At 34.4% G+C, this 22,132-nt stretch overlaps 3 protein-coding genes across 3 annotated transcripts; all 3 read right to left on the bottom strand.

The window, feature by feature from the left end:
- Positions 1-4,453: 4,453 nt before the first annotated feature.
- On the bottom strand, positions 4,454-7,272 carry LOC21393484. The gene is made up of 2 exons (XM_024177215.1): positions 6,958-7,272; positions 4,454-5,259 (listed from the first exon to the last, which is right to left on the bottom strand). Exons 1-2 carry the CDS (start codon positions 7,106-7,108, stop codon positions 4,874-4,876), a joined length of 537 nt encoding a protein of 178 aa, XP_024032983.1. The 5' UTR covers positions 7,109-7,272; the 3' UTR covers positions 4,454-4,873.
- A 1,498-nt stretch (positions 7,273-8,770) lies between these two features.
- Positions 8,771-14,905, bottom strand: LOC21393482 (monodehydroascorbate reductase, seedling isozyme). Its single transcript, XM_010091059.2, has 2 exons — positions 14,839-14,905; positions 8,771-10,476 (listed from the first exon to the last, which is right to left on the bottom strand). The coding sequence occupies exon 2, from the start codon at positions 10,465-10,467 to the stop codon at positions 8,836-8,838; it is 1,632 nt and encodes a 543-aa protein (XP_010089361.2). The 5' UTR covers positions 10,468-10,476; positions 14,839-14,905; the 3' UTR covers positions 8,771-8,835.
- A 1,347-nt stretch (positions 14,906-16,252) lies between these two features.
- LOC21393480 (probable disease resistance protein At4g27220) lies at positions 16,253-20,599 on the bottom strand. The gene is made up of 3 exons (XM_010091057.2): positions 20,526-20,599; positions 20,344-20,407; positions 16,253-19,246 (listed from the first exon to the last, which is right to left on the bottom strand). The coding sequence occupies exon 3, from the start codon at positions 19,238-19,240 to the stop codon at positions 16,283-16,285; it is 2,958 nt and encodes a 985-aa protein (XP_010089359.1). The 5' UTR covers positions 19,241-19,246; positions 20,344-20,407; positions 20,526-20,599; the 3' UTR covers positions 16,253-16,282.
- Between the last annotated feature and the right edge of the window lie 1,533 nt (positions 20,600-22,132).

The following is a 22,132-nucleotide window of genomic DNA, read 5'->3' as shown; positions in this document are numbered from 1 at the left end:
TTATATTATAACTATAATATTATATATATATATATATATAATTACAATATAATATATAATTATTATTATATTATGTACAATAAATATATTATAATTATAATGCACTATAATGAATAATAATATTAGAATTATTAGTATAATTATGGTATTATTTGTTAAAATATTACAACTATATTATATTATATCATATTATATATATTATATTGTGATATTATTATATATTATATTATAAGATATAATTACATTACAATATATTATATATTATTATAGAATATTAAATAAATATATTATAATTTATAACTATATTATAAATTAATTATTATATTATTATAACTATATTATATTATAATATTTTTTATTATATATTATATTATATTATAATATATAACTACTATATAATATATTTTAATTATATTATAATATTAAAGGATAATTATGAAAAAAAAAAAAGAACTTAGAATAGTCATTCCTCCCATATGAGGAAGGAATGATGATTCACTCAAAATGAGTAAATGACCATTCTTTTTAAATGATTATTCATTTCTTATAAATCCAACCAAACATCAAACTAGAATTTTATTCCATTCTATTCCATTTCTTTCCACTCTATTCCATTCTATTACAATCTATGGATGACCTACGCATTTAAAAAGAACAGTGAAAAAAATCATAAAAATTACTCAAGTTTCCACGTCCTTATTATTATTTTCTAAAAACTAGAAAAGGTGAATTTGTCAAAAGGGTCAAAAGATGTTATTGACCTAGAAAAGATTCAAATTTAATATGGATTTTAAATTCAGAGGTACAGTTTTGAGAACATTTAGGCCTCATTCATTTCACCGATTCGAGTTTTTAGTTTTAGGTTTTTACAGTAAAAAACTCTCAGAAAATGTCACATCTAACTTTTTCTGCTACAGTAAAAAGCTCTCATAAAACATTACATCTCAGCTTGAATTAAACACTCGAATCTGCGAAGTGAATGAGGCCTTAATAGTTACTTTTTTGATAAACTCAAAATGCATTATATATAAAATTGTAAATATTCCTTTTTTTTTTGGGAGAAATTTAGAATATGGTTGGTAGAGTAAAGAAGGGAATAAAGAAATTAGAGAGATTTTGGTGAAAAAAAAAAAGTATGTTGGGTTGTTTGGTTGGGAGGAAATTACGAAGTAAAAAAAAAAAAGATGAATTTATAGGACTCATTACTTTTTTTCAACTCTCTAATCCTTTTAACTTTTAAAATAAAATATGATAAAAACAAAATAAATAGTGTGCCAATAAACTATTCTAACCTTAACCATATTTTATCTTTTTATTTGTAGGGAGTTTTTATAGCAGGATCAAAAAAATAAATTACTGTTATTTTTCTTAACCGTCATATTTATATTACAAACTATTTATTCTGTATATTTTTTTTAATTTGACCCTTCCGATAGGAGATCCTACCAGAGAAAGTCCATTTTTATAAAGATATGATTGTAAAGTAGTTGACATACTTCCTTCCATCCAGGATTGTAAAGTATTTGACATATTGGGCGCGTTTGAAACTCGTTCCAAAATGATTTTATTTTTGTATGAAAATGAAAATGAAAACGTTTTCAATCTCAGACAAATCATTTTTAAAAATGCATTTCATAGTTTTATCAAAAGATTATTTTCAGTATAAAAAAACACATTAATGTCTCTCTCTGTGCTCGAGCGAAGAAAACGAAAACAAAAAATGAAAAACGATTAAAAGTCATTTTTCATTTCTCTATTATTTTATACTAAACTAAAAAATTGTTTTCATTTCTATTTTTTGTCTTTATTACGCTAAACGCCGTTTTAAAAATATTTTTTTTTTAAAAAAGGGTTCAATTCCAAACACAACCATTATCTTTATCTGTACTTTTCCATGCCTTGCACCGTGAGCAAATTTCTATCAAAAAGATCTCTTGTATAAGGAAAATCTAGTTCAGTTACAGGGCAAAAAAGATTTTAATCAAAGAGGATCTATCTTTTGAAGAAAATCTAGTTCAAATACTGGACAAAAAAGACAAAGGACCGAGGAATAGAGTAAATCCTCGGTTAAGGTTTTGAAGAACCCGTTTGATTCATTAATTTGAACACATGATTTTGATTCTGTCTCTCATAAAAAAATTTGAATAGAAGAAGTTCTTGACAAGTTGTTCTCTCATAAAATTTAAATTCAGAATTAAAATCATTAATTTAAACTATGAACCAAATGGCCAGTAGTATACTCAGAAAGTTAGAAGAGCCTGCATTTTAAAAAGAAGATTGTAGTAGAGCTAAATACTTGAGTTCTGAGGGCAGAACTTTTGTAAGGTAAGGGAGATTTGTGACCCAACCTTAAGCTAATCTCTACTTTTTCTTCTTCTTCTTCTTTCTTTCTTTTTTTTTTTTTTTTAATGAAATGGGATAATGTATTCCAGTTCATGAAAATACATACACCAACTCCGACTAGAAAACCACAAATTAGAGGAAAACTTAAACCTCAATAAACAGTCGTATCCATCATTAAGTTTGAATGAAACGCTTAAGAGGAACAAACGTGTACTAAGTTTTATAACCGGACACCCAAGAAGGTACACAAAATATTGAGCACACACAACGCTCTTTGACAAATCCTCTACAATTGATGGACAAAATCGATTGACGGAAATTGAGAGGCCTCTAGCACCAAGGCCACACGAAACACCTCCATAAAACAAATCAAGCAGACAAACAGTAGAAACTAATCCTACAAGATCAACCAAAACCACAAACAACATGGGGTAAAAACCACCATTATTACAAACAAGAGCACACATAAAAATTAAAGAAAAACTCCGAGCACTGCCGTCATAACCCTCTAGCGAATGGGCAATCGGCGAAGGAATCGTTGAGGAAGTTAGCTGGCTTCTAGAGACGCGCAATGATGTCAATGAGGTGCAGGCAAAAGCGAAACATGACGAACACGCGCCACAATCGTTATCGCCGAAAGAGACGCCATCATCGCCAAAAGAAGCCCACCATTATGCTGAACAAAACCCCAAGAGATCTCAACTACCAAACACCGAGTGTGCCGAAAACTGCAGCCCAACCGTTCGGCTTTCAAGATCCAAACCGATTTTGATTCATCTAAATGAAGCCATCACGCCATACACGACCCAACACCATTGAGAAGCCTATGAAGAGGCGAGCCGGAGGAACAAGTTTTAGGGCCGGGAGCCCAGCGACATGCCCGGAGTCGGCCCCAGAGCTCTAGTCGGAGTTTACTCTTCTTTCTCTGGTTCGTTTGAGAGAGAGAGGGAGAGGAGGCGAAAACGTTACATGACATATGTTAATCAATATTTCTAATCTCTAGTGATGAGAATAATTTTGTAGTTACCTGAATATCGTATATAAAAGATTCTAGCAACTAGAGGTAGCCAATCCTACTACCTACGGTACCCTATCATAATACTAATGAAATTTCGAACAATCATTGGTATCATACTTGAAACTTCGACGTAGCCGACGGTACTATTGTCATTTGTCTGTTTTTCTCATTGCCATTCCAACAAAAACACAAAGAAAGATTACGATAGAACCATACGCCCCTCCGCGGCAGCTATTATGTCGTGATGTCAAAGATCTATTCGTGGAGATATCCGCCTATGGTGTTGATCTCGTCATGGTGCCAAGAGGCAGCGGAGATTTCGCCCTGACCTGTGGGGTGGCATTGATGTTGTTGCAAATGTATTTTGTCCACCATTTTTTTTTAATACATACAAGAATTACAAGAGGGTTACCTTTCACTGCAAATTTCGATCCACAACCAAATCAAATATGGCGGCCCCTAATTACATCACGAAAAGCTCATCAATATATGTGGACCGATATTTTGAGGAACACTAATTATGTAGGCTAATTTATACAATTAATTTCATAAATATCTCATAAACTATGTACTATAGTTCAACATGCCCTCAAATTTTTTTTTTTTTAAAAAAAAAGGTTTCTTTTACCCTCTAAACTATATAAAATCATTTAAAACACCCTTGAATTAAAGTAATTTCATGATATAATATATATTGGATACACAATCAATAATTTAGGGGCAAACTAACTAAAAATCTTTGAAGACATTTATGAAATATAAGTGTGTCATATCATTAATTAATTTATTATAATAGGGGGACCTTCTGAATGATTTTGTGTAGTTCAAGAGACGAAAAAAAAAAAATAGAGGAATGGAGTAAAGGACCCTTTTCAATAGAGATTCATAAAATACCATTTTGCTAGAAACTATAAAACACCATTTTAAAAGACCAAAAGGATGATAATTTGGCCAAAGACCGCTTGGTCCACTGACATCCAAGGATTTCGGTGTGATGGGTTTAGGAGGAGATTGCGGGTTTGATCCCATGTTGTATGTATATATACCTGCGTACGTATACACATATATTATACGCTTATTAACTTTGTGACAAAAATCACTCTACATAAATATTAGATACACATACTAAACATGTCAGTTGTTCTCTTTATGATGTAAGAGTAAGCATACTAGTGGAGAAACAGATCATTAGACATGAAAAGCAGCTTGAAGTTCATATATATCTACGAGAAAAGAAACTTCAAGATCACAATCTTGTTGAGCATTCCTGTACTTACCACATGATATACTGCATTTGCATGAAACACGTATGGATACCATGCCAATTAACCGGTAACGAGATAAACTACTTTTACATAACATACATGCTCAAAATTTAAGCTTTAAACCATACTTATATTGACTACTACAAATCATATCGATGGTTGATCTATCTAACCCGATTATTTTAGCATTTCATATATTATAATGGCCGCCTTCATTTCGTTGCCCTGCTGATTTAACTTTACCATTTCATAGCCGCGAACGAATGAAAACTCTTTTCCTATCCCTTTGCACAAGATCCCAACCTTTCTTGTCTTCCGGTTTCTTCTTTGGAAGATCAGATTCTTCCACGCCTTTTACCAATATCTTGCATTGTTGCTTTACGTCGTTGACGTCTTCTTGCATCTTTTCAATGCTTGCTTGCAACTTTTCATCTGATATCTTCTTTAGAGCTTCTAATTCCGCCACACAGTTTGCAGATATCTTATTACAATGCTTTATCTTGTTCATGTTCTCTTGCACCTTCTCCATCTTTGCTCGCATCTCCTCCCTCACTAACTTGAGATCCCGTGGCTCGTTCTTGTCATCAAAAGGAAGCGGGAATGGCTGATCTTTCGATTCTTCTCGCTTTCTCCCTGCAAAAATGAATAAAAGAAAGGACAAAGAGAATTGGGATGTATTGTAAGCAAATACTTTTGAGTAGAGGTGTCAATTGGGCCGGGCCGTCCATGGACGGCCCGGCCCAGCCCGCTACAGTAGTAAATTCGGCACGGCCCGGCCCTGTACTGTTATGAGCCGGGCCGGCACGGCATGCCAGAAGGGCCTGGGCTGGGCCTCATGTTTGAGGCCCGCAGCCCAGGCACGCCCAAGGCCCAGGCACGCCAAGGCCCAGGCACGCGAAGGGCTAGGCACGGCCCAGGCACGCGAAGGGCCAGGCCCGCGACATGAAATTTTAATGAGGTTTGAGGCATTTTAGGGCCAATTGGCCGACCTATGCCGTCTGGCCAACCAGTCATTTTCTTATAATTATTCATATTAATTCAATAAAATCACATATTTTTGGGGCATATGATATATTACTTTTTTTTTGTCATCAAATTTGAAATTAAAAAAAAATCCTAAAAATATTACTAATCATAAGTGAAACTCAAGTGCATTAAGAAAATTAGGTTAAGATTGAGTTTAGACATAACAGAATCTTCTAGAAGCACTTAGGTTTTGTAATTTACTTATCCTAGAATCTGCACTCTTTTTTCCTTCGCTAAGGTTTTGTCCCGATCTCCCCACGAGATTTACTTGACAAGGTTTTTAACGAGTTGATCATTTATGTGTACTTATTTGTATTATCTTAATTCAATAAAATCACATATTTTAGGGACATATAATATATTTTCTTTTTTTTAAATAAATATTGAAAAAAAAAAATTAAAAGGGCCAGGGCCGGCCCATGAAGGGCCTGGGCCCAGGCCCGGCCCTGGCCCTTATGGACTAGGGCCAAGGGCCAGTGCTGGGCCTGAGGGTTTCTCCTCAGGCCCGGCCCTGGCACGGCCCAGGCCCGCCATGGGCCTGGGGTTAGAAGGGCCGTGCCGGCCTGGCACAGCCCTTTTGACATCTCTACTTTTGAGCTGCAGAAGTAGTGAATCATGTGAGTTCGAACTTCAGAGAAAAATTATGAAACACATGCTTTCAATGCTTTTCTCTAGAAAGTACGATACAAAGATTTTGGTTCTCTAGTGATGATAAAATCTTCGCAAAGGCCAAATCCTTCCTACATGTAACGTTTATAACATGGCATCTATACTCTATATAAGTATGATTTCATAAAAGGTACAACTAAAAAAATGATTTGGTAACTTAACAGAGTTTAGGCCCCGTTTTTTTCGAAAGTTCAAATCACAACTCAACCTTTTTGCTACGACATTTTCTTTCACGAAAATTTAAATTTCAGTTAAGTTTTCCGCTTTTCCACTCATACTTATGAAAGGAACAAACCCCTTAGTTTCATTTAAAACAGAATTCTAATCACTCTTTGCAATTATTCAATTCCCAATACAAACATCATTTCTCGCTTATAATGTAGTTTTCTGTTTTCTCTCTCTAAAATTTTCCCATATTCTACACATCAAGGTCAGAACCATGTTCTTCACATGAATTATTTATTAACCTCAACTGTTAACCACTAATTAATAACTTAACTCTACTTGAAAGTTAACATTTTAACTAAAGCCTAATAATCTGAATTTCTTAAAGAACAAAACTTTGATGTTATCAAAATTCTTTTAACAAAATTCGCAGGTTTTTCTAGAGGGAGAGAGAGAGACAGCAAAACAAACCAGTGGAGATTGAGAGAGATTCGACGAGAGTGGATTCGAATGCGAATTTGGCGATGTGGCTCAGAAACTCAGCAATCTTCCCTCGGCGGTAGGGTTTGAAATTGGGGCTTTTCCGATTGTGGATTCTCTCAATTCCAATTGTGTCTGCCATTTTCAACTACAAATTTCGGCTGTGAAGGTCAAAAACTCCGAAATTAGGGTTTGGAAACGAGCCCCTGATTTTGCTGCTCAGAGGAAAACGCTGTTTTTTTTTTTTTTTTTGGTAGAAAACAAACACAAACTGTTGGTTCGGGAGAAATATTCAGAAGATATATTTATTTCTCGTTTGGGGCAGAGAAAAGTTCGTTGCTTGCTTGACTTAACACTACAAATCATGTCGTTTCTTCATTTGGAGCTTTTCTTGTTGACGTGTTGTGTCGCTACGAGAAAACGACATGATTTTTTTACTAAGAAACGACATGTAGCTTTTTTAAGAAAGTTTATTGTCGTTTTCTCCATAAATCAAGCTTGTCGTTTTTGCTAAACATCGATTCTCAAAAATCGTTTTTTTTTTTTTTTTTTTTTTTTTTTTTTTTTTTTTTTTTGTACATTTACCTTCCTGAAGTTGTAGGACTTTGACTTCCTGAAGTTGTAGGACTTTGATAATTTGTCACTCAAACTTTTGGCTTTTGGTAGTTTGCCCTCTAACTTGTGAATCGTTACAATGTGTTTTATTTTATTCTTATTTTTTTTAATCATTAACGGATTGAGAGTTGAGCAATTAAAAGATTTATATTGCGTTTGAATTGAGATGTTATAATTTTTTGTTGAACATGCATTTTGTTAACAATTTAGCACAATAATCATCAAAATGAACCACATTGTAATAGGTATAAAAATTGTCAAAATTAAAAATTTAAGAGGCGAATTTTGTATAATATAGGAGTAGTTTCATATTTTAGAATAATAAAGGAGAAAATTGTTAAACTTAAAGTGTATAAGTCTGGATTTTTACCTCTTATTATTACTTAATACCCTTTTGACTAATATAATTATTTGACCAAAAATATATATTAATAAAGAGTAAGGGGTAAAAATTTCTCCTGAATTATTTGATCTTGGATTAATTACAAAAATTTCTCCTGAATTATATCCTCTGTAACACTTTGCCTCATAATCTTTAAAACGTAACATCTGTTCTTCCTGAACAATAAAATGTTAACAAAAAAAGCCCCTTCCTTAGGTTTTAACATAAATTGACTTTAATTTACTATTTTGAGAATAGTTTGATAATTTATGGTTTAAAATTTAATTTGAATCTAAAGTAATTTAAATATTAAAAAAGCTTAATAAATTTTTTATTAAAAAAAATTATAAAATTTTTAACCTACATTCAATCAATAATGAATGTATTATAAGTAAAGTTTAAATTTAAATTAATTTTAAGTTCAAACTAAAATTTTAAACCATAAAGCTACCAAATATCCCAAATTAACAAATCACATGTCAATTTCTCTTAAAAAAAACTAATAAAGGGATTTTTTTGTTAACATTTTATTGTTCAGAGGAGCGGATATTACATTTCAAATATCAGAGAAAAAATATTACAAATGGGAGTTTTTGTAATTAATCTTTTTAATCTTTTCTAAAACAGAACAAACGACAAATATTCCATTTCCATCCAATAAAAAAAATACATATATTCAGTACACACATTGTCACTTTCAAGCCACAAACCGAACAACATAAACAAATCCAATTCCCAAGCTCAAAAAACGCAAAAACAAAAAAAGAAAAAAAAGAAAAAAAAGGCAGAAAAGAGAAAGGTATAGAAGCTTCAACCATCAATTTTACACACAACAAACCAATTTCACTCCATGAAGCTTGTAAAAGTGAACTTTATTTTCGCATCTTCAAGGCAAAGGAAAGACCTTCCTTAGCTAATTCCTCCAAATTCCCAGCTGAAGGTTGGGCCCTAGCAACTTTGGCAATGGCCTCACTTTCTTCAGCATTTCCTCCTTCCAAGAAAACTCCCTTAATTTTTCCCTTGTGAATCCAATAGGTTCCAAACTTGGGTTCTTTAGATAATGGATTATAATCCCCAAAAATCACAGTGTCACCCACATTTTCCCCATAAAACTTCCATGACAAATCAAACACCCTTGAATAGAAATATGGGAGATAATCATACTCTTCAATAAGCTCACCATTTTCACTTGCTTTTATGTCCCTCACAGCCTGCTCTGCTGACTTCCTAGCATGGTCGACATGCTCAAGTCTCCTCATCTCATTGCACATTTTTAATGGAAAAGCGGCCACATCCCCGACCGCATACACATCCGAAACGCTTGTTCGGAAAAACCCATCAGTCTTAATCCCTCCTTTTTCCTCCTCAACTTGTCCTTTGAACAATGAAGTTAGAGGCCTTGCACCAACTCCAGCAACAACAATATCCGCCTGCAACACCTTACCATCCTTGAGCCTCACTTCTTTTACTTCTCCGTTGCTCGAGTTCGCGTTGAACCCGATCACGGTCGTGCCCTTTACAATCTTTACTCCTTTCTTGTCGTAGTAATTTTCGTAGAAAGAGGCTATCTTCGGGGTGAAAAGCCTAGGCAGGCACCATTTTTCGGGATAAACCATGGTGACATCGAAATTGTTGATTCTCATGGCTGCTGCAACTTCAAGGCCAATGTAGCCTCCTCCAACAATCACTGCTTTTCCTTTTCTCTTTGTTTTGATAGCCTCTATTAGCTTATCAGCATCACTAATTTCTCTCAAGTAGAAGATGTTCTTCACATTTTCTTCTACACCGAAATCCGATAACTTTAAGACAGTGGAGCCAGTGCCAATGATCAGAATCTGGTACTTGATGGTTCTTCCATTTGCAGTGGTGAGAGTTTTTGAAGCAAGATCTGCTCGGACTATTTCCGTGTTGAGGAACAACGAAATCCCATTTTCTCTGTACCATTCGCGGCGCAATCTTTGCCCTCCGCTTCCAACACATACATGGAAATCAGGAAGCCTTGAGGGCCTCTTTTGGAACAGATACGCCTTGCTGAGCGCGGGACGTTCATAAGGCGCCGCCGCTTCTCTCGAAACAATGGCGAGTTCTCCTCGTTTCAGCCCTTGCCTCCTGAACTCTCTTGCCGCGTAACCGGCGGAAACGCCACCACCAAGAATAGCATACTTGAAAATTTTCTCAGGGGATTCATAGTGACAGCCTTTCTTGACCAGTTCTTTGGCTTTTGTAGTTTTCTCGTCAACATGTTTACCAAGACAAACACGTGAGAGATATTTCTTTTCTCCAACCTTTTGCTCAATAGTTTGTACATCACTTTTGATCTTCTCAACTTCTTCTAGCCAGTCCCTAGCTTCCTGTTCAGGAACCTTTTTATCTTTTAATCTTTGTTCTATATCTTCCTGTTGGGTCATTAGGTCTTCCAAAATGTTGTTGAGATTTTTCATGTTTTCTTCAAGGTCTTTGTAGTATTTGTAGTATTTCACAACGGCCTGAGACCACGTGAACATCTTGATAGGCTGCATATTAAGTCTAATATTAGGAAAATTCCTACACAACAACGTTAAACTATGCATGAGAACTAACAAAGTAATAGGGGTGTCAATATAACTACGTTCGACTAAGGGGGTCTCATTGTAATTCTCACATAAGTTGGACATTGCATTGTAATTTTCCATGAGAAATCACAAGAGAAAAATACATGGCTAGGTGTTACTTTGGTCTTTTATTTTCTCTTTATTAATTGAATGACAATTGTTAATTTTTAAATGGAGTGACATAAATATTATCTTTTATAATCTTGAGTGGTATTTTTAGTTTACAATAATCAATGTACCAACAAGTAATTGTTGGAAATATGGGGGATCTCAATTTAGAAATTTAGGGGTTGTTCTTTTACATTTTTTAGTTAGGCATTCTTGAGTGAATATCTTGAGTTGAGTTTGAATTATAACTTGAGTTGAAGTTGTAAGTTGAGTTTGTGTTTAGTTGTGTACATTTGAGTTATATTTTGAGATAAGAATCTTTTTAAGTTTGTGTTTGAGTGAGTAAAAACTTAAATTTGTATTTAGATAGTAATTTAATAAAAACTCAATAGTGATGAAAAATTTTAATAGGGTATCTGGGTGGGGCTTTATTCGTCTTTTCATTGTCAACGCATAGAAAAAAAATCATCTCAATCAGGATTCAAACGAAAAAGTTATAGTATTTTTAAGAATACAAAAAATACTGTTCATTAATTTGAGTTCAAGTTTCTGAACTCGAGTTGAATGAGAAACTTGAACTCGAGTTTTAGTCTCAAACTCAAGTTTAAACTCGAGTTCAAACTTAAAAGAACATAAACTCAAATAAAATTGTAACTCGAGTTGCATTTTTTTGAGTTTTTGAGGATGTGAAACGCACCCTTAGGGTTTTGGAAATGGGATTTTATTAAAATTAGGTATTGGGATTAGTTATTTCTATTTAGACCTTTTTCTTTTTCAATTTGAGATAACAAAAATATATATTTGCTAATTCAAAAGGCTAATAAATAAGCGCTCTCTCTCTCTCTCCCTGAGTGGTTAAGGTTTGTTAATAAGCGCGGGTTTTTTAGGTTTGGAATCCGACACTATCAACTGGCTGGTTGCCAGATTTCTGGCCCTAGGATTGGAGATCCGGATGTCCTTGGTGGGCTGTGGGTGTTTGTTTCGGCTCCGTGGCTGTTGAGGCTGGGTTTTGGCAATGTTGAGGAGGTGGAGATCAGATTTTCATTTGTGTCCGTGGGCGACAAACACGCTTTCTCGGTGCCTTGACCCCCTCATTGTGGTAGATCTTCGGGTGGGGAGCATGGGTGGAGTTTTGCTCGTCGGCTTGAGGCTTGTTGTGGCTCCGATGCTTTAGTTGCTTCTGGGTTTTGGTCCCCATGGTGTTGCATCTCCTGTGGTGGTGCGCGTCTCTGTGTTGACAGACAATAGCAACAACGCGTTGTATCTCACACGTTGGCGAAAGAATGACTCTCCTCTTGCCATCTTGGCCCTCTGTTGGTTTGTTTTCCCTGGGTTTGATGGCTGTGGTGGTCGGCTTGTAACCGTTTGTTCTCTCTGTGATGTTGGGGCTTCCTTTTCCATTTTGTTCATTCTGTTATGTTTTTTCTTTTTGTGTGAAATAAAAAACGTTGTTGTTGTTGTCATCATTAGGCCTCACAATTCGAGTAGCGACACGATAACACGATTCGAAACCCGCACAAAGTTAACGGGTTTGGGTTTACTATAAATGAGTTTAGGTCATAATAAGGTTGACACGATTAACATGATTAATAAATGAGTTGAGTTAGGGTTGACCTCCTAACACGAATTGACAACTATATGTGACATCTGCAATCTAATGATATGTGATATAACATGAAAGTTTTTATGACATTAAATACAAATAATGTGAATTTTAATATTTATAGGTAAAATTCATTTATTTTTCTTAAAGAAAAAGATAAATTGACCAATAAACATATTAAACATGTATTGACCGTATTAAATAAGTTAATATTATATTAGTTATTTATTCAATATATTAATTTAAATGGGTTGTACAAGTTGACACGATTAATACGGTTAATAAATTGATCGTGTTTGTGTTGACATTTTTGACACGTTTAATAAACATGTCGTGTTTGGATTGATATTTTCTGACACGATTAATAAACGGGTTGACACGAACATGACCCATTAACACGAATTGCCCCCTTAGTTGCCATGTTTTAAATGTTGGTTGTCGGTACAGTTTCGTCTTGTAATAATAAATATAGTTTTCCCACCTTTTAACTTTGTTTGTGTGTCCCACCCGTTGAGTTGGTTATCGTTAAGGGCTGTGACTAGATTTGTTTCTACATCGTGTTGCTTGTGTCCCCAGTATTTGGGATTTGGCCTTCATCAATTAGTTTTATCTATCGACTGTAGTGGTTTTTTCTAACGAACTTTGGTCATACTCAATTTTTATGTATCAAGCGAGTCTTTTGTCATTGTGTCTTGGCACTTGTGTTCGTCTTCGTATTTCATGTGTCTTTACTTGTGGATTCAATTAATTTATAGGGTTGAATTTCCTTTGTAGTCGGTGGTCATGTGTGAGTCGTTTTGAGTATGTAGTTTGCTATATGTGAAATGAAATTTTCCCTTGAAAAAGATAATAAATAATGTAAAAAATTTAATTGTTATATTAATGAATATGCAATAAACAATAATTGGTAAATATTCTAGGATTGGTAACTTTATATTTACAACGTAAATAGATTGATAAAAATGTTTAAAAGAATAATGAATTTATGAAGTAAATAAATTAGTACCTATTATGCAAAAAATTGATTTATTAAGTAAGTAAATTTATTATAAATTTGCTAGATGTATTAATTGTTTACATTGTTTTTATATTTCTTTTACTTTATCAAGTAAATCCGCTATTTATCAGATTAATCCTTTATTTTCCTTATTATTTTTTAATATTTTTAGTTTATATTCTAAATCTTATATTTACCAAGTACACACCATTTACTAAGTAAATCAATTAATTATATTATTTATAATATTTTTAGTTAATTTGTAAAATGAATCCATAATGTTTTTGGGCAAACACTATTTAGCGCGTAAATCCATTATTTATTGGTTTTGAAAAAAAGTATGCAATGTGCTTTTGGTTTTAGATTCTTTTTTTTTTTTTTTGGTACAAATGTACTCATATTGTGCTTCTTGTGTCTTTGAAGGGAAAAGTGATTTATTGAGAGGTGAAATTTTGTCACAAAATTCAAATTTTGTGTTGTACTGAAATAGAAAAGGTAAAAGTAATTATTTATGTTGTTTTCGCCTGTTAATTTATTTAGTGGATAATGTGGTAGTAATCTGCCAGATTACTCAGGTGACACGCACTAGAGACGACTGATGATGTGGGTTCATTTCGGGAATGACTCTAGTAGATTATTCATGGTAATCTACCAAATGATTCTGTCAACTGATATTGGAGACGGCCGGTGATCTGTGTTAAAAAGAGCAACATAATATGGTAAGTTACCGATGATAATCTACTAGATTACTCCGGCAACAGGTAACCAGTTGCCAGCAACGAGTTGCTCTGAAAAGGGGTAGGTTACATGTGGTACTCTTCTAGATTACTCGTCTACCGGCACTGGTTGATCGTCTCATTTTGGCAACATAATGTGATAGGTTATCGGTGCTAATCTTATACATTACCCTGTAATTTGGTGCTAATGACAATCCAAGGCAATTTCGACAAAACGCATTTTGTTGACCTTTAATTGATCCTCTGGAGTGGAAGAATTCTAACCCCTCCTATTTGAGTGGCTAAACTCTTACCTAACAACATTACTGATTATTTCTCTTAATATTTATTCACATGATTGTCGATTATCTAACGCATACAGATGAGAAGTGTTAGAATATGAAACTATTATTAGTCATCTCCTAATAATTTAAGTTTTTAAAAGAATTAGTAATCTAACATGATATTAGAACCTGTATGAGGACTTATAATTAAGCTTTTCGGAGAATTGGTAAATTAACACACTAACATAATATCATAAGATGTATGAGGGCTTATAATTAAGCTTTATAAAGAATTGGTAAACTAACGCAAGTAGTTAACTTAAGGGGTTATAGACAATTTCAATCCTACATTATTATTTGTAGAAAAGAATTAAATTAAAGTCAAAGTAAAAGGAAAATATAAAGCAAAAAAGAACGACTTATTCAATCAAGCATGCATAATGGAGAAAATAAATTAACATCTAAACAATATCTCTCATGTCTGTATTCTCGCAATTCTGTTTTTGCTAAGAAATATTGGAATATTGTATGAAAAACAAGCTTGCAGATGGATTTTCAGTAAAAAGGAAAATTTACCTGGATGAAAGGCAATAACAAGCAAGAAAATCTTTTTGCTAAAAACACGAGTCGACTGTAGATCAGAACTGAAATCTAAATACCAAAATGTCGTGCTAAAAAAATTGTCTCTTTTTATAAGAAAAAACTGAAACAAAAAGCTGGAGACATAGGAAGTAAGGTATCAAATGCATTCACACTTGTGCAAGTAAAGTATGTAAACCAACAACATAAAAAAAAGGTAGTGCGATCCTATAAAAGATCTCACATTATCCAAGTAGCTATTTCTTCTCTTTTTTTCTTTTTTTTTATTTCTCCCACGTTTTTTTTTTCTTTTTGGATTTTGGTACGTTTGTCTCTTGAATTTGACTAAATTAGTATGTTACCCCATGAACTTTTATTGTGTCAAAAATTACCCCTACATTTAATAGAATATTATTGAAAACCAAAATTGAGGAATGATGTTAAAATTATTTTAACCCTCGTGCATGTGATATGGTGTGTTTGGATCGCCATCCAAAACTTGGCGGATAATTTGTCAAATTTAAAAATTTCAGGCACATGTGTACAAATATCCATTTTTCTTTTCTTTAATGCCGGATACCAGTCCTTCCCTTGAAACAAGAGTAAGAATAAAAGCTATCCAGAGTTTCCCTAGAAGTAGAGTTTATGAGTGGTCCCAACACTTGAACAGTATAATCATCTTGCTTACTTATTGGTACATGGATAACCTCTTCATAGAGTTAACAATATGACTCTATGAGGGAAAAGAACTTTTATCTATTTATGTGAAGACATTCCCATGTGGGAAAAGATTAAGATTTAGTTAAGTTTAATATTTTATTTTGAATTTAAAATTATGTTTATCTTTTTTAGGGAGTTATTTAAGATTAACTTTATCTTTTAGGTTTATTTAGAAATAATATTTATCTTATTATTTTGATTTCTCTCCAATTAGTGTTTATAATTTCAATTCAAAGTTTTCGGTTGATTAAAGAATAAATATGGAGATTTCTAGTTACTTTTGTGTTGTTATTCTTCTAAAATCCCTTTTTGCTATCTGTTTGGTTCTATTTCTCTCTCTCTCTCTCTCTCTCTTATGGTTCTTGCTTAGTTATTCATACAGCATAAAAACTTTCTTTTATGTGAAATTTAACTTCCTCTTCTCTTTTTCAATACATTATTTCAGTCCATGAATAAAACAAAACTCACGTACAAAAGAAAAAAGAGTATAAACACATGTAACTCAGTAACAGAACAGATAACAAACTTTCTGAATTATGAAACAAAATGTGAAATAAGTCTAGCTAGGAAAACATAAATTACAGGAATTAAGAACTGCATATGTAATAGTAAGATTTTTCTAAGAGAACGCATACACATTGTACTAAAAAAAATAAATAAATAATGAACAAATTATATAAACATGGGGGTATTGAATCGTAAATGAATCAGTTAAGATTGGCTACAAATATCTTGAAAATTGACAGTAGGGCTGAAGAACATCTTTGGCCGTTGGATGCTCCCATTCTAAAGAATCCCACCATTCTTTTGGATAAGCTTTGATCACTTGAAGAGAAGGAGGCGGGGACGGTTGGTTGTCGAGCGTTGGCGCACAGATAGGGATCCTTTTCAGCTTCTTGCAGTATCGAACCGCGACAACTTGGAGAGTATCGTAAGCTAAAATGCCATAACTACAGATGCTTCTCAGTTCTGATAGGTTCCACAATTGTAGAACTTTTAGCTTTGGGAAATGACTCATGATGGCACCAATCTCTTCATCCCTATACATTTCGTCTGCATCATCACGATCACGATTATCATAATCACGTGGTGAGGCTATTATCTCCACCATTCGTCCACAATCTTCCACATGAAGTTCTTCCAAGTTTTGGAGGCATGTAAACAACTGAGGTGAGAACAAGATCTTTATATCAGGACAGTTGTATATTCTGAAATCTTTAAGGCTAGAAAATGTGCCTGGTGCTACAAGTGATGTCTCGGCTATCCCGTGTAGATTCCTCAGATTTGCGAGGCGCAGCGATTCTAGCCCTTGAAATGGGCCGCAAAAGGAGGATGAATAAAAAGAAGAAATAACATTTTCTATCCCTTCGCAGTTATTGATCACAAGAGTCTTCAAGTCAGTTGCGGTTTCCAATGAAACAATGTCACATAAACTAGCAACATCATGGCACTCATGAATATACAAGTATTGAACATCAGTTGGGAGCACCAAGTAGTCTTCTACTCCTTCCTTGCTCTTCCTTAGATCGCACTTCTTCAAAACCACTCGTTTCTCAAAGTTGCCGCTTTCGATCGGTGAGAAATACGGGTCGTCTAGTCCCACTTGAAGTAGGTAATTGCTGGGCCCTCCTTCCTCAAATGACTTGACATATGCATTGAGGCAGTGGATGTCATAAAATTGGCCTGCAAAAGTCTCTAACTTTTTCAAGCTTGCAACCTCTTTTCCTTTCACTTTTAATGTATTAGATAGCCCGTAAATGACAAAGTATCGGAGACGAGAAAGTTTCGGCAGAGTTCCAACTGGAAACACCTTCAGATTGGGTGCATGGAGATCCAAGTATCTGAGATTGATCAACTTTTCCATACCTTGCGGAACTTCTTTAATTCCGGAGTTCTCAAGGTCCAGCCTCCCCAAAGCAGTCAGTTTTTCCAAGTTAGGCAGATATTGTAGCTTATCACACTCTCTAAGCAACAATGCAGAAAGATTTTCTAAGTCAGAGACTGAATTTGGCAAACTTTCGATGCAAGTATGTGATAGATCAAGAACTTCGAGCCCAACCATGTTCGCAAAAAATGAATGCGGGATCGTTTTTAGATCATTATGCTGTAGCATCAGAGTTGAAAGTCTTGGACAGTTTGGTGAGACACCAACAGGGATTTCTACAATCTTGTTATGCATCAAAGAAACCTTCTCAAGACTTTCTGTCCATTTTTCTTCATCCGGTAAATCTCTCAATCCCTCACCAGCCCTTACCATGAATATTGGATCTGGACCTGTGATCTGAAGAGCCATGTCTCTTACCAAATCATGCATCTTCACACACTTCTTCTCGCACGGGAAATAGTCCACAACACCTTCCAGTAAGCACACATTTTCGAGTTTATTCAAAATAGTGTGACCCCTATCGAACTCTGCTTGCCTAGTCCTCATTCTTTTGATCAGTCCCTCATCGATAAAGCGCTCTATCAACTCCTCTCTTTTGATTTTATAATCTTCAGGATATAAGGAACAGTAGAGGAAACACTTCTGTACAATGGAATCATGCAAGCTTCTGTAGCTCACTCTCAATACTTGATACACATCAGTTTCCATGTCATCTTCTTCACGTTTCGATTGTTTCAGCTTCTCCAAAGCATTCCTCCACTCGCATACGTCATCAACTTCCCTCATGCTTCCAGCCATTGTAATAATTCCAAGCGGCAAACCTGCGCATTCTCTTGCCACAGATCTTGCAACTCCTTCAAGTTCATGAGGAAAAGGAACTCGGCGCTCAAGCTTCTCCATGAACAACTTCCAACCTTCTTCCCCAAAAAGAGGCTCCACTTTGATGTTCACATGGCAACCCAACTTTCTACACACATCCAAAGACCTTGATGTCAAAATCAATTTGCAGCCACTTGCTTTAACAGGAATTCCGACCTTTTCTGGAAGAAAATGGTTCCACACGTCATCTAAAATTAGGACAAGCTTCTTTCTTCTCATCAAAGCTTGTGCCAATCTCGATGCCCTTTTCTTCTCGTCATCCTCATTTGAAATATCAAGAGGCACTACTTTGGCTATGTCATTCTGCAATTTGCGAATGCTAAAGTCTTTCGACACAGTGACCCAATAAACATTGCCGAAAGTACACGACTCCTTCAAAAGCTGGTTATGGATATGTGTCACAAGGGTTGTTTTCCCCACCCCTCCCATTCCATAAATTCCAAGGCTCGAGACCTCCTCCTTCATCAACCATGTACAAATCTTATCCATATTCTCATGAAACACCCGACCGATCAAAGTTGTTGTCAACAAAGCATTTCCTCTTGTCTCATTTGCATCAAGTATAAGCCCTTTACAGAATCGACCTTGTTCTAGAAGTTCTGTCACTTCTCCGGTCAGTTCTTCCACACATTTCCCCAACCGCACACGCGTGGACAATCGCCTCTCTCGCTTCACAGCTTGTTCCATTATCTGGACTTCATCTTTTCTCCTCTTCACGCGTTCCAGCCAGTTTTCCACTTCCCTTTTTCGTCTCTTTAAAGACAGTGACTCTGCATATTCCAATTCACTAATTACATCATCTTCTCTGCAGGTCAGATCTTCCAATTTTCTTTTCAGCTTTTGCATCTTCTCATTCAGATTCCGGTAATTGCCTATGTATTCTCCAACTTCAAACAATTTTGCCAGGTATTCCATATGTTCCTATTCAAGAAGGAATTTCATTTCAGTTTCAGCAATGAAAATGAAACCAATCTGTAAATACTTTGTACCAAGTGTGATTCGAATTTTCCTATTGATCACTACAAGATTATAGAACTTTGGCAACATCCTATTTAGCAGAAAGTTCTTCAGTTACTTCAAACATATTAAAATTATGTAAAAGAAAATTTCTGGAGATGAATTCTCTAGTTACATTAGAATTTAAGCAAATGCCATTCAATGATAAACTTGGTCAATACCTCTCAGATGCCGAAAATGGGAGAACCTTTTCTTCATGATTAATTAAAGCCTAACGCATGAAATAAGTTAAGGATTCTTAAGATGTTGGAAATCTCGAAGGAGATTATGATATTAGTTTGCGTTAATATGTGGTTTTCATTTGATTAGAGATTTATGTTTTTAGGGTAGTTTTCCACCATCAACTTTCCTTATGTTATTTTGGTTTAGTTTCTCATTTTGTTATTTGGTTTGCCTATAAATTTAGTACATTGTAATTTAAATTTAGAAAATGATTGATGAATGGATATTGAGATTTCTGTTTTTCCTCCAACAGAATTCTTCTTCTCTCTAGAATCCTCGATTTTCGCTCCTTGGGTTCTACTTCTCTATCTTGTTTCTATCTTTCTATCTTGGTCCTAAATCACCTATCCTCCAAGTCATTAGGCTAACTATGACTAAAAAAGTACAAAAAGAAGGACCAAACAAACAATTAAGCTAATAAAACCATCTGATCAACAGAACCTTCTACTTTATATCCACATATCTATCTCAAATGCCGAAACTGTATTATAAAGATCATTAATTATTTAGTTCTCAGATTTTCCCATTGGGAAGGCATAAACTTAAAATACAGTTTAAAACATAAGGGTACTATAAATAAATAGGAAAAGAAAATGAGGTGAAAAAAAAAAAGTTGAATCAAATTTCTTGAATATATAAACCCGTATTGCAGTTTTGAATATATGAAGGAGAATAAATACAAATGCAATTCTGATTTCAGAGACACTTAAATGAAAAGAAAAAAAAAAAAAAAAAAACAGAATTGAAACTTTTAAGAAACTTGGTAAGGCGGTACTTACTTTGATGATTCAAAGCATCGCTGAGAAAAAGCGGCTAACATAAAAATTTTGATAATTTGCTGAACTGAGAAGAGTTTAGAAAGCCAAAAATGGGGTTCGGTGAAGCAAAATTTGAAGCTAAAATCACAAGCCAATAAGCAATGAAACGTTAAGAAATGTAAAATATAACAAGTGGAGTAGACCTTGGAGTCAATTCAGAAATGCAAACAGAGTGGCCAATCTTTTGATTGTTTGAAAAAGACCAAATCACCAAACTGTGATGACCTATAGAAAGTCATTTGAATTGAACCATGGAATTTTCATCATTAAAATAATCTAGAAGTTATGTACAGAAACACAAGAGAAAAATTATTAAAAAAATATAAGTCAAGTTGACAAAGAAAAACAGAAAAAAAAAAAAAAAAAAAAAAAAAAAAAAAAAAAAAGAAAAAGCCCGTAAGTTGTTGGAAACCAAACTTCATAATAATTGAACATCTCAGTCCAAGTATGATAACTTACAGAAACAAATACTCGGAAATGAGTATTTCCGGGTACTATAATTAGAGGCATCAGAATATAATTTTGGGAAAAAAATGCAATAAAATCAGTAAAATGATTTCTTGTAAAAAAAGGGAAAGAGAAGCAAAGACACAGAACTTTCCTCTTCTTAAAACACCATTTGAATAGTCGCTGTCCTGTCGATGGTCTACTTTGAATGGTTAGCAAGTGAATGAAAAAATAATGTGAGTTTCGAACTCGTTTTAAAATAATTTTATTTTTTTTATGAAAATGAAATTAAAAGTATTTTTAATTTTAAATATAAATTATTTTTTAAAATATATTTAATAATTTTATTAAGAGATTATTTTTAATATAAAAAAATTTGTTAATGTCTCTCTCTCTTTCTCTCTACTCGAGAGAGGAACAAACAGAAACAAAAAATGAAAAATGATTAAAAGTCATTTTTCATTTATCACTCAATTTACATAAAACTAAAAAATCATTTTCATTTCTTTTTTTGTCTTTAATTCTGCCAAACGTTGTTTCTCTCCCATTTTCATTTTTTTGTTCTCAAAAAATGTGAAAAACAGAAACAAAAACAACTCCAAACAAAGCCAACATTTCTCAAGTTACCTTTTTAGATCTACGGGTGTAAGAATTGGGCCCGAACCCGACTAACCCGCTATACCCGACCCGACCATACCCGAAAAATATAGGGTTATTTTTTTTATTAAAAAAAATTCAGATTCAAATAGGCCCAACCCGCAATGTGCGGGTTGGGCCACGGGACAGGCATTCTTTAACCTGCTATGCCCTGACCCGGCTGTGAATACTCATTCCACCTAGTGTAATCTTAAGTATTTAACCCTAATTACTTCACTTCTCTCTCACTCTCAGTTCTCTTCTCTTCTCAGTTCCTTTTGCCGCCTACCTACGCTACCCTCAGTCTCGCCTCCCTCGCCTCCTTCTCAATTTCTCATCTCACTTCTCAATCTCTCGCTGTTCCTTACACTCGCCGTTCCTTAGTCTCCGTTCCTCTTCTTCTTCTCAGTTTCTCACCGTTCTTCAATCTCCGTTCCTTTTCTTATTCTCATAGTCGCCGACTCCCCGCCCCTCTTCGTTTCTTCTTATCAACTGTTAGGAACATCGCGAAGTAAACGCGTTTTGCCGTTTATTCTCATCTACCGTTTCTTCTTCTCAGATTATTTGAAATCTTCATTGAAGACAATGGATGTTATGTTAGTGCTTTTGAATGTGTTGACACTTCTCAGATTTTTCCCGTTGATAGTTGATACTTGATTGGGAATTA

The sequence above is a fragment of the Morus notabilis genome, unplaced genomic scaffold (assembly GCF_000414095.1).
Source record: "Morus notabilis unplaced genomic scaffold, ASM41409v2 Scaffold561, whole genome shotgun sequence".
NCBI classification, from domain to species: Eukaryota; Viridiplantae; Streptophyta; class Magnoliopsida; order Rosales; family Moraceae; genus Morus; species Morus notabilis.
Note: the sequence above shows the minus strand (reverse complement) of the source record. Positions and strands in the feature narration are given on the sequence as shown.

Bases quoted from the DNA above. Each gene is read 5' to 3' on its own strand.
- LOC21393484 (XM_024177215.1), bottom strand. From the start codon at position 7,108: ATGGCAGACACAATTGGAATTGAGAGAATCCACAATCGGAAAAGCCCC. The intron at 5,260-6,957 runs GTTTGTTTTGCT...TCATTTTTGCAG, and splicing joins ATCTCTCTCAATCTCCACTG to GGAGAAAGCGAGAAGAATCG.
- LOC21393482 (XM_010091059.2), bottom strand. From the start codon at position 10,467: ATGTTCACGTGGTCTCAGGCCGTTGTGAAATACTACAAATACTACAAA.
- LOC21393480 (XM_010091057.2), bottom strand. From the start codon at position 19,240: ATGGAATACCTGGCAAAATTGTTTGAAGTTGGAGAATACATAGGCAAT.